Source organism: Melozone crissalis, unplaced genomic scaffold (assembly GCF_028551555.1).
Source record: "Melozone crissalis strain CALT ecotype California unplaced genomic scaffold, PUWL_Pcris_2 ptg000013l_1, whole genome shotgun sequence".
Classification (NCBI taxonomy): domain Eukaryota; kingdom Metazoa; phylum Chordata; class Aves; order Passeriformes; family Passerellidae; genus Melozone; species Melozone crissalis.
The window spans coordinates 37,303,461-37,319,696 of NW_026535791.1; the positions used below are offsets into that span (position 1 = coordinate 37,303,461).

The following is a 16,236-nucleotide window of genomic DNA, read 5'->3' on the forward strand; positions in this document are numbered from 1 at the left end:
CATAAACAGGAAGAGTTAAAATCAAATCCAGCTAGCTTGCATGAATTTGCATGTCACTGATGTACATTAAATTAGAGTTATTTACAAGTTGACCTCATACATATAGTACTATTGTAACCAAAACACCATTTATTTATAGAATTTAAAAGAAAGAGTAAAAAACACCTTTCTTGTCTTTTAAATTGCAAAGTCATGAACTGAAATTTGTATAACAATCTAAGCTGAAGATTGTATCCAAGTTGATTTTAAAGTACATTCAGAACCACTTCAAAAATCCTAAGGTTATATATTGGAATTCTGAGGATAAAATACAGAAAAATATCTTTTAAGTTTCTGTCTAACCATTCTAGGGAAAACACAAGGCCAATAATCTGCATTGTAGGATTTGAAAATCCCAAGATTGAAGTTCATCTGGGAATTACTTCCATCAAAGCTTACATGCACTTTTGGATGTCTCCCACAAAGCAGAGTTAGCTACAACCAATGAGTGGGGAAGGGTTTCCTGACTCCTTCTTTGGACCACTGCAATATACAGATTTATCTCACTAGACTTTTTCCTTTGAATCCAAATCTGAACTACATGCAAAACTAATTCCTTTCTAAAGGTTATGTTGCAAAGTGTGAAGACCATACACAGGATGCCTTCATCAAATACATTCACACACACCAGTCACAAACATCTGAAATGGCAGGAGATGTGACTTAGCCCAGAAAAAGGGGCTGCTACCACTGAGCACCCAAGAAAAAAATTTCAACATCATCCAGCTAGTTCAAAAAGGAAATTAGCATTTGGTGACTGGCCATCTGACAAGGCACATCCGGTCAAAGCTCTCACTTTACCTGGGAGAAAGCAGCTTGATATCTTCAGTTGATAGCATGACTGGTACTCAAAGTAGGCAGGAAGACTTACTGCCAAAATTGGATTGCTGTGAAAGGGCTTCTCTGTCAGGGCATTGCAGGGAGAAGTATTAAAATACACAGCTGCAGACCTACAGTAAGGTCAAATAACTTTTTCAGGGATCTAAAATATTGCTGGGTTTCCAAGAGACCCAAATGTAAAATCTCAAATTGGTCTAGCCTTCAAGCCTTCAGGCTACCTCCAGCTCTAAAGAAAAATTGAATGAGACATTGACAGATTGTAACCAAAGCTTTGTCCTCAAATAGCAGCTGAAAAGCCCTTCTCATTAACTTGCCAGGTAGAAGGTGTACAATAAGTTGGTTTGGATTGTAGTTTTAATACTGCTGCTGGGCAATGGACATGACAATTAAGAAAAGAGTCAGACAGCACAAAAGGCTAAACTGTACTAGGTAATGACTCTTGCTCCTATTGCCTTGGCAGGTGCCCCTAAGAAGGAGAAGGCATGAGGATGCTAAGCCTTTACTTGAGGCAAACTGGAGATGAAGACAAGGAGCTGAAAAGAACAAGGTGGCAGTGATGTTGGAATTTGTGAAGAAAAATGGTCAAATCACACACAGTGAACCCAGAACAGCCTGCTACAACAGGGACAAAAGGGTGGCAAGTATTTTAGGCACTGGAAAAAGAGCGAATGTGGTATGCATTTGTGCCAAGTACAAAGAGTGTAGTTCACTGAGTATAAAGGCAGGTCTTCCACACTAAGGAGTGACATCAGATTTGGGGGATTTTCTTGACATTTATTAAAAACTCTTGTATCTTACATGAGAGAGTGAGCAGGGGAGTGAGGGTCAAACTACATAAGCAGTGATAAGAGACATATGTAAAGAGTGAGTACAAATTTATTTTATGTAACTAGAACAAAAAATGCACCTCTGATAGTAAAAAGCATGTTTTGGTGGGAGGTTTGGACTTTCCATGTGGGGTAGGATGAAAAATGAAGTTGGAACATTCATGAATAGGCTCTCACCTTAGTTGGTACACAAAGGGAGATAAAACAATAAAAACTGCAGGAAGCCACTCTCTCACTTCTGTCCTAATGTACAATAGCTCTGCATCCAATCCTCCTCACTTCCAATGTGCCTCCCTTTAAAAGGGATGTAGCAAAGGCAAATTGTTCTTCAGATGTTCAGGATAACAACACTGGACCCTTTGTTATGTCAAGAAGGACTACATAAAATCACAGAAAAATAAGGTTGGATACGAACACTCTACAGGACATTAAATATAGTTCTCTGCCACAGTCTATTTCTATTTTTCCCGAGAGAAGGTCCCACAGGCTGTTTTAAAGATCCTCAGGAGTGAAACTCGGAGCCTGTCTAAGAAATAGGTGCAACTTTACACCTACCACTGCAAACTTTTTTCCTAATGTCCTGTCTAACATGAAATTTGCATCCTGAAATTTTGTACGTGTACTTCTTATTCTAGTGTATTACAGAAAGAGTGACCATATTCCCTTTTGCACAGAATATTCCCATATTCTGTGCAAAAGTGTTATCTACACAAAACCTGTGATATGTCTACCACTCTTTTAAAGTCAAAAAACTGCTGAACACTCTTTATCAATTCTGCTCTCTCTACATATATATTTGCTCCTTTAGACTCTCTCCAGACGATGCCTGTATGTTGTAAGATACTACAATTTTACTTTTTTACATGCGCACAGTACTGTTGGTCTCCATTCCTCCATTATGCTTCTAAAACATTTTATGCAGAACTACCTTTTCCACCTGACTCCCTATGCTGTATTTGTACAGCTGGCTTTTCCTAAGTGCAGTATGTTGTTCCTGCTGCCTTTCAACCAACTTTTCAGGGCATTTCTTCAATGTTTCAATACTGTTGTCATTCTAATCTTGCCTTCCGAAACACGTGCAGTCCTTCCCAACCTCACATCATCCTCAGTGCAGTAAGTGTACCACCATGCAGGATATTAATGAAACTCCACAAAGCACGTGGCAGACTTATGAGGATCCCTGTTCTTTCTGTTCTGATATTAATAGCATCTCACTGAGCATGTTTTTTAAGCAGTTTGGGACTTATTCTATGATTATTTTCACCTCAACCATGTTTCTCCTGCCAGCTTACAAAAATGTCCTGTGAGACTGCTACAAAGCCTTTCTAAACTAAAGAAATATGACATTCAATTCACATGGCTGTTATACTGCCATAGGCAGTTATATTTGTTTGACATGGTTCATCCTTTAGAAATCCATATTAGCTTCTACTCACTTCCTTGTTTTCTTCCAACTGCTTACAAAAGTTTTGTTTACCACAGAATTCTTTCAGGGAAAGAAGTTAAGCCTAAGTATCCCAGATATAATTCCCTGGCTTCTCTTGTCCTGTCTCCTTCCTCCTTTTATAGACTTCTACTGTTTTCCTGCTTCCCACTCACTCTCCACAAGTTCTCAGAACTAATAAAATAGCTGAGATGATGGCTTCAATGTGCTTACAAATATCTTGGGATAGATGAAAATTCCAGCATTTCCTAGGCCTTATTGAATTGCATTAATCCAAGGGAGAGGAATAGAATTTAGGCATCACATTCAGCTTCCAGGCAACAATACAAAACTGAAAACAGTCCTCTGGTTTTCAAAATAGTGTATTACACAGATTACTCATGAAAAGAGATCTGAAACAAAATGGAAACAGATCTCTTTCAAAATTCTCTCTCAGCATTCCTTACAAATGCTTGCACATCTAGAAGTGATTCTTTTGCACAGCATTTCAAGGTTAAATTGGATGTACTGCTATATCATCTGTGAATGTCAGGACATCCACAGCCGTCTCTATTAGTTGCCTGGATTCCTCTTGCAATATAAAATAAGAGAATTTTCCTAGCTTCCATTATGTTTAGGAAATCAAACACTACCCAATCACCCATCAGGCAGATTCAGTGGAGATCACTCTTGGGATTCCATTTTTCTGGGAATGTCTGGTCTTTCCCTCAATTTTGTGATACACTAGAGGAAATTCTGACTTCTGGAATCATGGTCTCCTGCTGGTTTCCATGGAAAGCTCAGTACCCACCAGACATTATTTCTGTACAGTGATTATCAGGTAAAAATCTTGTGGCTCAATATAAAACTTTCCCTACAGCAAAGATGAGATTATGTTATTCAAATTCTTATATTTATACTGAGCCAATTTCCAAATAACATGTAAAATCCACGCTAGTTTACTCAAAAAAACTTATTCTTAAAAAAAATCTCATAAAAATTGACCGGCTGAAAAGAAATTTAATCAACTTTGATGTCTGCACTGAGACAGAGAACTGTGTAAACTTAAACTGCTCCAAATCTTAATACAGACAAGTACATGTGATTACTGAGCCACCAGGAGCTGAAATAATTGGGTTCTCATCATTCTATCCTAGACCATCACTAAAAAGTCATATTTTTGTTTAAAACTGAGCTGGAAAAACAAACACAGTGTAAAATATGTGTTAAATTAATTAATAGTGCAATTACTTTGGGTAAATATCCGTATCACAATTCTAATAAAAAACAGGATTTCTGCTTAGAAATCACATGCCCCGTGAAAGTGACAAGAGCCCAACTCCTGAAGGCTCTTTCTCCTGGGCACCAATACTGCTCCCACATCAGCACTCTCATCCATTCCTCTGACATGAAGTAAACTGAATTACTTCCCTTTTGGACTGATGCTGTATTTTAATTGGTTTTGGTTGGGGTTTAAACAACATCAGGCCGGGAAAAGTAAATTTTTTCCATTTCTCATGTCCCTGAGGAATTTATCCTAGACATGCTACCAGTAAGAGAGATTGTGAATAAGTCCCAAAGACAATAATAAAGCAGATCTGGCTGTCCACTAAAATCAATAAATTAATGTGCTCTGTTAAAGAAGTCCCATTACACTGATTTTTTGAGCTTGGGCTTTGATTTCTTCCCTTTCTCAGAAACCTAATTACTCATTCTTACTTTCCCACTGCTGATGTAAGACAGAATCTCAAATTCCTTTTGTTCTTTCTAATTGTATTTATTTCCTCTATTAGATATTGTGGTGAACTTTCAGCTTCAGTCTTTGAAGCTGTTTTCTGACATTTTTGTGGCTTATCCATAGACAGATGGAAAGATGACCAGAAGCCTCTTAGATCTTTCCATTACTCAGTAATTACTTTTCTTATCTGTTTTCCTGGGGATCTCCTGCTTTAAACAAGAAACTTTGCAAAGAAGGATTTTAAATTGACCTCCATGGTAACAGGCAGACAGGCCTACAGAAATATTCAGCCTATACCTTATCAAAAGTGTTAAAAAAAGGCACCTTAAAGAATGACTTTGGGAAAATAGGTGAGTACTACAATTTATTACAATTTATGGCAGTTAGCCATATTAGCTTTTTCTCTTTTGATGAGACTTCCTTTCCCTTAGCTGCAGTGCAGACTGAGATTTACAAAAGGAAAATTTACTTTCGTGGAATACATATAAACCGATCATGTGCTTTGGAATTATTCTTGCATAGTCAAATGTATCTTGGGAGCAAAAATAAAAAAAGAAGTAAGTAGCTACAGAACTGATATAGAAAAAGTTTCTTTCTCCTGTACTGTGTGAAAGTATCTTTTGTATACTGGAGGTTACCAAGAGTAAATTGCAGTAGATCTGGGAACACAACTATTTTCACCTTATATTGTATATCTCTGAAATTAATCTCAGCTATAACAAAAAAAACCCCACAAACAAAAAACGAACCCTGTCAAACTGTTTAAAATATATAGATTTATCAAGATAATTGGATTTTATATTTCAAACACACCATCTTTTAAGCAACTAAAGAAGATCCATACTATGGAAATCTACATAATATACCAATTTTTGACAGGAAAAGATATAGTGGTTGAAGATATCATCAAGAAAAAATTTTTACAACATAGTAGAAAAAAGACAAGTCATAATCACTTATCTAAAATAGGAAATAGAGTAATAAAATTGTGTAAGAAGACAATATTCCTTATAGGGAAGACAACTGTAAGAATACAGGAAAAAAAGGACTTATCAAACGACAACAATAAACTTTTCAGCCTTTGTAAGCAAGTCAGATTTTGCTGATTTCTCAGGCAGAATGAAAACTCAGATTGTGGTTAGTTCACTTCAGTGTTTTTGTTTGTCATAGCTAACATCAGAAAATGACTCAGGAGGTGGAGAGACAGGAGGTCAGGCAGTGTGGGCATTGAGAAGGATGGAAAGATAAAAGAACTTGCTGCAGTCAAAGAGGCAGTAAGTGTATGATGAAGACACCATGTCCTTTCAAACAAAAAAGAACAGGAAGATTTTAAGACACCATTTAAAAATGAAACTTGACTGTCCCATAATAATTCATAAGGCAGTAGACTTAAAAATGATTTCTAAAATGTCAGAAATAGATGAAGTCTTGACCACAAAAATAAGATTTTACCCTTCCTGTTTGCCATGGTGTTCTGCATAATAAGAGGCAAATCACCTAAAATTAAAGCTCTCACAGGTGGTCACTAATTGGATGGTTTTCATTTTTCTAATCTTGACTTGGGAGCCCAGGATCTGGTTTGAAAAAATAATGAAAATTTACAGCTGTGTATCATTAAAGACAGAAGTTATTTAAGGACAAGTACAGCCAACTCTGGCCACTCTCCATTGCCTGGAACTGAGCCACCTGAAACAGAGACACAGACTCAACCTCTGAGAGGAATGTTTAACCCTCATTATAAAATTGAGAAACTGAACCTCAAAACAAAAGTAAAATTTGGCAAGGCAATTTTAATACTTTTGTGCTCTATCACATCCCAGCTAGTAAACTTTCCCGGATTCAGAAGTGACATGTCCCCTTCTTTCTAACTATATTTTGGACCACTATCTGTCCATATTGTCCTCTTTTTGCACCAGAACTGTTATTTCTTTCTCTATATTTATTTTTCTAGCCCATGGTGGGAATTATAAATTCTGGAGCTAACTCCAGGAAGGTCAGTCCTGATCGACATGAAGAAGGCACACCCTAACTCCAACCTGAGCTTCTGCACTGCATTCCTCAAAATTTAAAACAGGAACAAATAGGTGTAAGTCTTCACAACATATAATGATGAGTATTACAGACAAGAAGAGGAAATCAGTACTTTCAAAGTAGGAATGAGTAGTATGCCAAAACTGAGGTATACATCCACATGTCAATAACAAAGAAAAAAAGTATCTTGTTCTTTGGAGGAGCACCATTCATCAGAATAATTGGAGGAACAACTTTCACGGAAAAAAGTGGTGTCCAGTGTAACTGTAGTCATCATACACAATCATGGGAGCCCATTTAAAATTACAAGTGTGGTCTGGAGATGGCAAAAGTGATTAACTGCTTACTGAAGGTGCCTATCCCAGCTACCTTAAAAGTAATTTAAATTAGATTTCTAATACTTATACAGCTAAAAACATATACTTGATGATATTGAAAGAAAAAGAAGTTAGCGTGAGATATTCAACCTCAAGTCTGAAATTCCCTCTGTTCTGCATACTTGACTTTTCCAACTTTAACCCTATTTAGGTAGGTTTTTAATTTTATTTTATACACTGGATATTTGTCCCTTTTAAGGTTTTCCTGTAATCCAGCCTTTCAAAAACCTAAAATTGAAGGGCTTCTGTATACCATTAAAAAAAAAATAAATACTAACACTTATTCAGAGAGCAGCCTGATATGTATAGAAAAAATTAACAGAATTTTATGGGCAGTGCCAAAGTTACAAAATTAAATTTCCATGTGGAAAACATTACTATGTCACATTTCATCTTTTTCTGCTGATTTCAAGGAAAAGTTATATTCAGTGACACAAGCAATTACATGACGCCCAATCTTTCCTGCATTGTGTATTCCACTAATTTTTTTTTAAATAACATTCCATAACTCACAGAATTGCAGACCTTCTCATTACTACAAGCAAATTTTTTACAAAGAATTTTTTCCCTATGTCCACAGGAAACTGTCAAAATATCTGTGCTATAAAGGTTTTCTCTTAAAAAAGAGAGGAACAGTTAGAATGAAAGAACATATCTGCATGAAGTATACGAAGATCAGCTCCATATTTTACTATATCATTGATTATATAATTAGGAAAATGTCCCAAAGTAATTTTCTTTTTAATTTAACAAAATACCATATTTTGGTATTTGGTCTAGCATGTTCTCAGATGATTTTATAACCTTTTTTGTATCTGCCACTTCTAATGTTATATTTGATACTTTTTAGGTTCTATTTTAGAAAAAGCTTTAACACAGAGTTTTGCAATCATCAGAAATTTATTCAGCTCACTAGCAGATTAAGTGGTATTTTGCTTTCTTACAATGCTTACTCTATTACTTTTGTGTTCTGACAAATTCAAAACAGGAATAAAAGGATCCAATTTTGACTAAAATAAAGGCCACAACTCCAGATGCAACATCTCCCTATCCAAAGGAACAGGGACCAAACAAAGAAACAGATGCAATATGTTTTTCACAAGGTAATGGTACTCAAGGACACAGTCAAACCCTCAATTCAACAGGACAGGTAAGCACATTATCTGTGATTTTGTGAGCCATCTCAGTGACTCAAGAGGCTGCATTGTACTTTGAGATAATCCTGTGGTTAAGTACATGTTGAATCAAGAACATGATGTATACTCAATCACCAGCATAAAATATTTATCATCAGTATTTTTCAAAGGCTGGGGAAAAAAAGGGTCTTTGAATCAGAGCATCAGGTCACAGAGAATTATTACTTCAGAAAGTGCCTGAGATACTGGAAGAGGTTGCCCAGAGAGGTGATGGATGCCCCATCCCTGGCAACATGCAAAGTCAGCTTGGACAGGAGCTCTGAGCAGCCTGATCTAGTTGAAAAAGTCCCTCTCATTGCAGGGATGTTGGACTAGATGACTGCTAAATGTCCCTTCCAGCCCAAACTATTCTGTGATTGTATGATTCTAGGCTGTCTTTAGGTCTTGGCCCATAAAAAGACATTCTAGTGAAAGAAAGAAGAGTGCAAAAGGTGATAAATCATTAGTGACCCAGGTCGGCCACAAGTGGCAATGCTCTTCATAAAAGCCCCCTCTGCTTTCCTGCTCTGTCACCTCCATGCCCCACCCAACATACAGAGTCACTCAGCCCCCTAAGTCAGACCATAGCCAAATGCTACAAATTGTAACCTCTCTGTCACACTTAAAATTTGCATTTTTCATAATTCTACTTTTTGTTTCCTCAATTTGCCTTAGTACATTTTGCTGGACTGCTTTTAATCTATCAAGCACATTTTATATCTACTAATGCCAACTAAAATAAAACAAAAGCAATGAAAGAACAGGCCCACATCATGCCTGCACAGGACAACTCACCCTGGCTGTGTGTCGTCAGTCACACAATGGTACGTAAAAGTTCCGAACATCTGCACACCCAGGATCCCATACAGGAGAAGAAAGAACAGAAGGAAAATTGAAACACTCCATATTTGCTCTCCAGAACGCCTGGCAAAAAGATAAACAGGTCACTGAAAGCACAGGCAATGTGAAGCCTCCTCTGAAAAGAATAGAATAGAAAATATGCTCATGCAAAGAGAGCAGTATTTCATCCTGCAGAATATTACTCCTTAAAACTTCTCTCACTCTGTGCACAAATAGAAAATGGGGCTGTGATTTTTTTCTAAGTCCCTAAGTCAGGGTAATTAAACCAGCTGAAAACTGCAAAGGGTGGGAGAAACACCCAAATAAAATGTGCAAAATCTGGCTTTTGTAAAATACTATTTAATGACTCATACAGATAAGATACAGTAATGAAATCAACTTGATACCGAATAAAGACCAAAAACTCTTTCACATTGCCATGACATGTTTTTTTGCCATAACATGCTGTACCAAGCACACTTACATGTGTTTCTTTTCCTGTCTGTATACACACCAGTATAAGCACACGGGCAACTGGAATGGTCAGGGCATATGCTCATGTAATGTTATTTATAAATATTACTCTACTAAGGGTATTCACTTTGATTATTAAATGACCATATTAATGGAACAGAATTTACTGCCATTGGTTGAAAATTGCTGGCTACATTTATTAGCAAAAATACTTAAAAATTTATTTAAACATTTGAAATTTCTGATTGTTTGCTAAAAAACTTAATGATTCCTTAAATATAGAAAATAGCAAGAATTTTTTAGCCAGAACTAAAACTCAGGAGAAAAATGCCCATTAAGCATGAAGGGTCGTTGATTGACTATACAGTCAGTCTTTTAAGTCAAAACATAAATAAGCTTTGTTATTTTTCAGACAACAGCCTTACTTACTTCAAGATATTTGTTATCCTAGTTCTTGGCAGCTCAAAACGAAAATATATTCGGAATGCTCGGATCATAATGAGTGGTCGTGGAATCCGTAACATGCCCCAAGGTGACATCTGGTCAACTATTTCAGCTATTTCAAACACCTAACAAAGAAAAGAATCAACAGTTTGTCTTGAAGACCCTGTCCTGTCCTGCACCTGTGTTCCCTTCCAGAGCTTTTAAAAGTATTAATATTATACATGTTTTTTATTTTAATTTTCAATCTTGGATTACTTTACAGTTTATTTCTACCACACTTATTAGAAAGAAAAGTATTTCCAAATACTTTAACTCACTTCTAAATTACCCTAATGAAAATCAGAAAATATACTCTGCCCATGTTCATTAAGTTTGAGTCACAAACAACTCAAGAAGACTATGCAAGCTTGTGCCAGCTGCCTGTTTCTGTGCCAGTCCTACCTCACATGTTTCTCACATTTTTGGAAGTATTAATATATTTTCAATATGAAAATCAGTATCTGTTAACATTGCACAGCACTGAGATTTTTACTGTGATATAAAAGTACATGTACACAGACTGCCTATAAGCTGCAACTTGTTTATAAGTTCTCCATTTAATTCCAAGTGCATAACAAAATTGTACATTTCCTAGACTCCACTTACAATATAAATTTCAGCCAAGGCACAGGACAGGGAACCATTTCTTCAATACACTGACAGGTTATGAACTCAATAAAGAGTATTTAGCTGAATGATTGGGTGCAAATATCTTGTTTTAATCCTTGTCTCTCACTCTCGGAGAGTAACTGCTTGATTTAATGTTTGTACAAAGTAGTAAGAAAATGGAGAGGGAACCTGGCAATTCATAAACTGGGTAATGTACAGTTCTTATCTGTAACAATCAACCTTCCTTCTGCATGTGTACAAGATGTACCAAAGTCTCCCCTGTGTAAAAAGCGGAAAATAACAATGTGTGTTAAAATTGTCAGAAATTTTATAAGTGCCTAACAGCAATCACTACAGAACTTTTACAATCCTTATGTTATTGTAAGCTCAATGTCACAGTTTTCAACCTGTTCTTATCCAGAAAACCAGCTACAGTTAAGGACTGATTGATTTGCAGGACAAAATTTCCCCTATACCTTAACGCTGCAATTTTTTGGAAAAAGTCCAAGTTCCTTGCTTTATAAAAAATGATCAAACTGCTTCCAAATGTTTTGGGTTTTTTTCATTGTGCTTTAATATGAGTTTTGAAAAATGGCTTGTTAGGTATGAGTGACACTGTATGAAACCACTCCACTCATGATATCATTACAACTACAGAATGGCAAAGTCTACCATTGGAATAATGCTCCCTTAGGTGCCTGAGATAGTCACAGTGGCACCTACTAGACTCACTGGATGGAAATGAGCACAACTGTCATGTGGAGTAAAAGAGAAATGTCTCTCTGAAGATCCTCTTCTCCTTCTGTCTGCACAGGGTTTATGCTAACAAGCTTCAGATCAAATAAGAAAAAATAATCAAGATAAATTCTACTACTAATACAGATATGCTGCAATGTGCAATTATAAATCTGTTGATTCAGCATGGTTTTTTAAAACAATGTGATCCATGTACAAGTCTACTTCCACAAATCCCATTTATTTGATTGAGCCATGTATTTTTCACAATTAAGGAGCTATTAATTGTAAAAGGGAGTGAAATGATTACCTGTAAAACCAGTGACACCCAAAGACAAAAGACCATGAATCCATCAAACACACACCAACGATCCTTTACATAGGAGCTATCACCCTACAAGAAAGGAAAGCTAAGAGGTTAATTTTTGTTTATTGTCAGAACTTACAAACTTCGTAAGTAAGAGCTCTTGGAAGAAGTCTTTAAAATTGCACAGCTCTTCCTGTGCATTTTTAAAAAGCCACTTTTCAAAGACTCCAAAAGACTAGTATCTGGATCAGAATATACTGGAAATATATACACATTGTGTGGGTGGATAAATACTAACTTCATTCTTGCATGACATTTCTAAGTTTGTGTCAAAAAAACCTTACAAAGACTGCTGTAAATCAAAAATCACACAAAAAAATGAACACTGGACTTACTTTTCCATTGTATTTTCCATTATAAAATATTTACACAGGAAGATCAGTGTAAAATGATGGCAATCTAGTATTGTGCTATTCAATTATTTCAGTATTGTTGAACAGCTTCAATTAAATCAGTATCATTTTACATTCATTTTTTCATTAGTTCTCAATCATGTTCGATGCTCTGGAGAAGCCTTGCTATTTCAAAAGCACTTGACAGTAACCACTGTAACATCAGAACACGGCTTTGGTGACAGTCCAATCCAGAGATCACTCCTAAAAGGCAGCACGGAGAATTCTGCATCCAAGCTCAGTTTCCTTTACTCTGCACTATTCTCAACCTTTGTTCCAGACTGCATGTTTCAATATCCTCATGTTCCACACCATTCCTGACAACATGCCCTCTACTGCAAGCTATAAAAACACTTCTTTGTTGGGCTGCTAATGCCTGACACTTCACTTCAAACACTGAACTTAAAAATATCTACATTTATTAGACATATTATGGCTGAGTGTTAGATAGCTTTGTGTACCTCGTGGAGCACAGAGGAAGTTGGGGAAAAACGCATGTAGAGAGATGAAGCTTGTTGAAAGGGAGACTATACAAAAATACACCTAAGGAAAGTGGATATCCCATTCATGTAGAAACATATGCAGAGAAAATGACAGCACATCTCAGGACACAAAATCACACCTTTTTAAATGAAATAAATCCCACAGATTTAATAAGTCTTCCCTGCCTTACAGGCTCTTTGGGTCCTCTTAAGTGATCTTCCACGTACAAATGGCAATGTTTGACATCCACTTTTCACAGTCTAACTGGGGAAAAATTATTGTCATGTCTCAAGAATCTTGAAGCCATTGCTGGACTTTGGCCTCGTATGTGAGTCCTGGCTTTATAAACATTTTTCCTTATCTCAGTTATAGTTATTTCAATATTTTTTTTAAAGTCTCAGCATTGTCATTGATTCTAAAAGCACAGACAATTTTAATTTTTTGTTTTAATCTAATATTTTCAGTGGCATGCTAAAATGATTTATTATTTCTTGTAATAATAAAACGATTTATTATTTCTTGTAATAGGTGACAGCATGATATATTGTGTAAATAGAGACAAAATACATTTAAAATATTTATTTCAGCTGCAAAAATTCTTCAGAGTAGAAGTGAACCGTTAGGGAATGGGGAAAATACAGTAAGTGATTTTCAAATCAGAAGTAGAGAACAGAGAACTTTGGCACTATTTTTGGACAAAGATTTTCTAACATATAAGGATGTTAAAGTTCTCAATTCAAGAACCATGAGGAGGAAGACCGCAAATCAGGGAAGCAACAAGACAGAAACTTTTGCATCATAATTCTAGCCTGTCATTCCTGAAGAAAGTAGACTTAGTTCCCCACATAAACTCTGAGCTAATCAGTAACTCTTCACTCAGGGCTGAGAGAACTCAATTATTTAGTGGTTATGCTCAGTACCAGTGAAGCAGAAACATGTTATTTCTCCACAGAGATCAGCTACTCACACTCTAAATCTCTTTCTCTGGAACAAATCTCCAATGAGATTTGCATCAACGTGCTACTTGAGTCCTTCAATTGTGGCTCTGAACAAAAATGCTGATTGGTCTTTCTCTTGCTGAAGAACTCCTTGAAAATTACTTTTCTCCTCTTAAGCACCCTTTGTCTAAACAAAAAGTCTTCCCTGAGTTTTACTGTGCAGATCTGAGCATGAACTTAGGCAGAAGTCCCTGTATTCATCCTCCTCTGAATAACCCACCAAGTTCTCCCTGAAAGCCAAATCTTTTTTTAGAAACTGCTTTTTCTCTCCACAATAGATGTGGTATGATTGAAGCAGCTTTGCTGTTTTCTCTTTACAAAGGAAGATGTCATGACCCTTTCCAGTCTTCTCACCAGTTAGGCTGCTGCAGCAGCTCAGTGCTCTCGCTGTCACACCCAGCCTGCTTCCACCGCTACACCCTCCCAGTAAGGGCAGCTTTCAGCATCACCCACAGAAACTCCACGCACCTGAATTACATCTGGAGAAACTACTCCTTTTAGGGGGGGCTCCTGGCTCTTTCCACTTTGATGTAGAGAGGCTATAGCTAAATCCTATTAATGTCATTTGCTGTTTGTCTGGCAGTGGATGTGGTGGGAAATCTTTAATGCTTTTATTCTGTCTATTGACATGGGCATGTTAGTTGCTGTTGGAAGCATTTTTAAGGCACGACCACATTCTGCTTAATGCAAAAATCAGAATATAGGTGCTACTTCCATGAAAAATCTAATTCTGGCTAAACACAGGCTAGAATTTTTATTAATAGCAATGAACAGTGAGTTTCATTCACATTTGAAAAAAATCTTTAGGCTGAAATACCACGCTCATGGTCAATGACAGCTCTTAGACTTGGAAAGGAATACAAATAAATGACATTTAAATACCTCTGGTGACATTGTACCTAAAATAGCTCAAGTATTGCAATGTAACCCCACAACCTTTTACCATTGTATCTGCTGAAATCTGAGAATTATTGGTGAAGTTTCATTTAGCATTTTTTTCTGAATGCACTATTCCAGAAAATGAAGGATTAGTACTGTAGACAAGAAGCCTTGTACACTAATCAAAACCTCTTAAAGTCAATAAAATTGCTGACTTTCTACTGCCTACAGTGGATAGCGGATTCTTGATGTGCACAGCAAGTCCTGAAAACTTCTCCAGCAACACAATTTACAGCCTATCTAGAAAACAAAATCATTTGCCACTCCTCCAAAATGAAGCACCGCAAGGTGTCAGAAGATTCACTTTCTCAACTGTGCTGAGCACATTAAAGATAAAATGCCTGTAGCCAATATTAGGTGCCCTGAACAACCATTAACAAGTTCACAGGGGGAAAAAAAATTAAGACCTAATGCATTGAAAATGTGAGTCAGTACAAAATATAGAGAGAACCATAGACAGAACTAATATCACTTGAGGCAGTCACTCCATGAGAGCCATTATGGTTTAACTCATATAAGAAAGAAAGACTAGACAGACTGCAATTTTTTAATAAACGCTTATTTCATTATCAACCTTGCTGAAAACAAAATCTCTATTAAATTAATCCCCAAACTGCATAAAGCAATCTGCTTGTCTGCTAATTTTCTCAAGTGATTTCAGTATCTCAGTGGTAAGGTAGACAGCTTAGCTAGATGATAGCACAGACATGCCCAAGGTCATTTCTGCCCTGCTTGTCTCCTAACACCTCAGGAACACCTTGGGATGAATAGCAAGTCCCTGCAAATCAACAGCCTCCTCTGCCTCCTTGCTTGCCTTCAGAAATTTTTGTTTCCCTCTCATCTCTGACTACAACCTGTTCTCTCAACCCTTCCCTCCTGCCTCTTTCCACCTGACACTGTCTAAAAGCTAAATAAAAGAAGTAATATGACTGAAAGCTAAATAAAAGAAGTAATATGATATTTGCCCTGAATAATAAGATTTACCATTATTTGGAAAGGAGTCCTGCAGTGTTGGATCTCTCATTAGAACCCTAGTCTCCCACTTTTCCTCACAGTCTCTGACAAATAGGATAGCTGAAAGAATGCAGAGATGTAGGGGAATAGAATATAGGTAAATAAAAGTAGTATAGAAAGTAATCATATCCCCTAAAGAGTTGCAGCTGGGTTAATTATTAAAGATTAGGAGCAGGCCTGATATTAACAGGCCACACCTGTAGCCAATCAGAAGAGTGTTATAAAAGAGGGGATGGGTTGGCTGAGGGGAGCTGCAGTGAGCTGGCTGCTGTGAGGACATGGAAGAGTCAGTGCCTAGAGGAGCTGCCTGCAAGAAACACCAAGGAGGTATGAAACTCTAGCAATGTGGAACCTTTGCAATGTACTGATAATAGAACTCTTGCACTATAATGATAATACAGAGAGACCAGCAAGCTCAGTAACAATGAGCTACTGTGCCATTCTATCACGAT

The 16,236-nt window shown here is 36.8% G+C and overlaps 1 protein-coding gene across 1 annotated transcript in view; it reads right to left on the bottom strand.

Moving 5' to 3' along the window:
* NALCN (sodium leak channel, non-selective) overlaps positions 1-16,236 on the bottom strand; it is a 223,498-nt gene that overhangs the window by 181,506 nt on the left and 25,756 nt on the right. Inside the window, exons 4-6 of the mRNA XM_054271392.1 lie at positions 11,902-11,985; positions 10,194-10,333; positions 9,246-9,374 (exon numbers count right to left, since the gene is read on the bottom strand). Of these exons, the coding sequence (XP_054127367.1) occupies positions 9,246-9,374; positions 10,194-10,333; positions 11,902-11,985 (353 nt within the window). The remainder of the gene's footprint in view (positions 1-9,245; positions 9,375-10,193; positions 10,334-11,901; positions 11,986-16,236) is intronic.